We start from the raw sequence: 1,901 nt of genomic DNA on the forward strand, positions 1-1,901 counted from the left end.
CCGTTATCGACATATTCAACAGTTAATAACCATTCACCTTCCATCAGGGTATCTCTTAAAAGGGTTTCCAAATCAACTCTGAACAATTGTCTGTGTGGTTTAACGAAAGCCAAACGAGCCTTTTGAGCGCATGGCCTGATCTTTAAGAGTTCACTTTCAGCTGGAACTTGTTTGAGAGAGGAGAGCGGCTTCTCTTCACTGTTACCAAAATCAGAATACAACACAATACAATTAGAATCGTTGATAGAAACAATCTTTGCTCTGTACCAATTGTTATCTTCAGTGAATTGTGAAAGACATAAAGAACCAACAGATGGAGAGGAGAGAGTTGGAAGAGTCTCAGGGTTGAGTTGTTGAATTAATTGGTCAATCTCTTTCAATCTGTTCACAACATCAGCACCATGGTAATAGAAGGTAGTCACATCTTCAAAATCAGTAACTCTGATAGTTTGAGCATTTCTTGCGGAAGAAACAGAGAAACGTTGAGAAATTGGTCTTTCAACCTCTTCTTCTTGTTCTTCTCGGACCTTCTTCTTTCTTTGTGGGAAAAGAGAAAGTGGGTCAGACGATTTCCAAGCACCCTTCTTTGCCTTCTCAGCTTTTTCTTGAGCTTCCTTCATTTCATCATAATACTTTAATTTTCTAGCAAAATCTTGAGTAATAGCAAAACCATTCTCGAGTAAATTGTAAGCAAAGTTCTTTCCTCCAATCAATAATTGACCACACAAAACTCCTTGCTTAACACCTTGCTGTTGCTTGTCTCCAGTTGTAATAACACTTTCCAAAACGAGTTCAACATCTCTGCATGAAGTATTGAGCAAGGCATATTGGAAAGCCTCCTTTGCCAAATCATTTCCAGTGGTTGGAGTAGCAATACCAGACATGGAGAACTTGATTGTGGAGCTATCACCAGGAAGGTTGATAACAAATCTGTTTGTAGAGAGAACCTTTTCAATGTATCCCTTGGTAGCAGTTGACTTTCCGCTCAACAGTTTGTACAATTTGGAGACAGCATCAAATGTTGTAACGTTAGTAAAGACTTGGTTTGGTGCTCTTCTTTCCGTGAATACCCTTTTGTCTCTTTTGAGCATCATTTTCAGCCAAAATAAGTTGGTCAAAAGCGGATGATCTCTCCTCGTCAGCTCTGAGTTTAATGACAGAGGCAAAACCTTCTCTAACCAACTCTACTGCAACTGATTTCTTATTCACCAAAACTGTGCAGTATCTTCTCACTTCCTTTGTTGATTGCATTTCCTTCTTGTAGTCAACTTCAACATGAATTTCTTTTCCAGCCACTTTGCTTCTTAACAATTCTTTAGCTTCATAGCCCCAAGGTTGAGTTTCACCCTTCTTTTCTGATTCTCCTTCCTTATCTTCCTTCTTTTCTTGCTTCTTAGCGTATGGATTATATTTTGGTGTCTTAATGTTGGAGAGACTGATTTTCTCTTCAGTTCCATCATTCTTGATAATCTTCAAAGTATCACCTGACAAAACTTCCAAAACTCTAGCTGTGAAATCGGTATCGGATTGTTCCAACGATTGTTTCTTTGGTTGATAGTCAACCCACAAACATTTTTTCATCTTTTGCTTTTTGTTCTGCTGCTCTGAATCTTTGTGCATATTTAGACTTTGGAGCGCTTCTTTCATCAACAGATGCATAACCAGTCAACAATAATTCTTCTTGATAAGTGACTGGCTTGTCGCTAGTTTCATCAGCAGAAATAATGATACTTCCATGCAAGTTACCAGTATTGTCAATACCTTCAAACAAAACAGTAACATCTCTGTTCAACAAACGATATTCAGTGTGAAGCTTAGCTTCCTTGGCGAAAGGTTGAGCAAGTTCAGTTCCTTCCTTCTTATTCTTGATGAAGAGTGGGCAGTAGACACCAGTCAAATTC

The 1,901-nt window shown here is 38.6% G+C and overlaps 2 protein-coding genes across 2 annotated transcripts in view; both read right to left on the reverse strand.

Annotated features, from left to right (window-relative positions):
* Nucleotides 1-884, reverse strand: part of FDP41_005646 (uncharacterized protein) — a gene marked incomplete at both ends in the record, with an annotated part of 1,113 nt that extends 229 nt beyond the window's left edge. The window contains one exon of the mRNA XM_044709193.1: nt 1-884. This exon is cut by the window's left edge and continues 229 nt beyond it. Within this exon, the coding sequence (XP_044560028.1) occupies nt 1-884 (884 nt within the window).
* Nucleotides 885-1,029: 145 nt separating this feature from the next.
* The window catches only part of FDP41_005647 (uncharacterized protein), a gene marked incomplete at both ends in the record, with an annotated part of 1,702 nt that continues 830 nt past the window's right edge, over nt 1,030-1,901 (reverse strand). Inside the window, 2 exons of the mRNA XM_044709194.1 lie at nt 1,030-1,504; nt 1,572-1,864. Coding sequence (XP_044560029.1) covers nt 1,030-1,504; nt 1,572-1,864 — 768 coding nt within the window. The remainder of the gene's footprint in view (nt 1,505-1,571; nt 1,865-1,901) is intronic.

The sequence above is a fragment of the Naegleria fowleri genome (genome assembly GCF_008403515.1).
Source record: "Naegleria fowleri strain ATCC 30894 chromosome Unknown tig45, whole genome shotgun sequence".
NCBI classification, from domain to species: Eukaryota; Heterolobosea; class Eutetramitea; order Acrasida; family Naegleriidae; genus Naegleria; species Naegleria fowleri.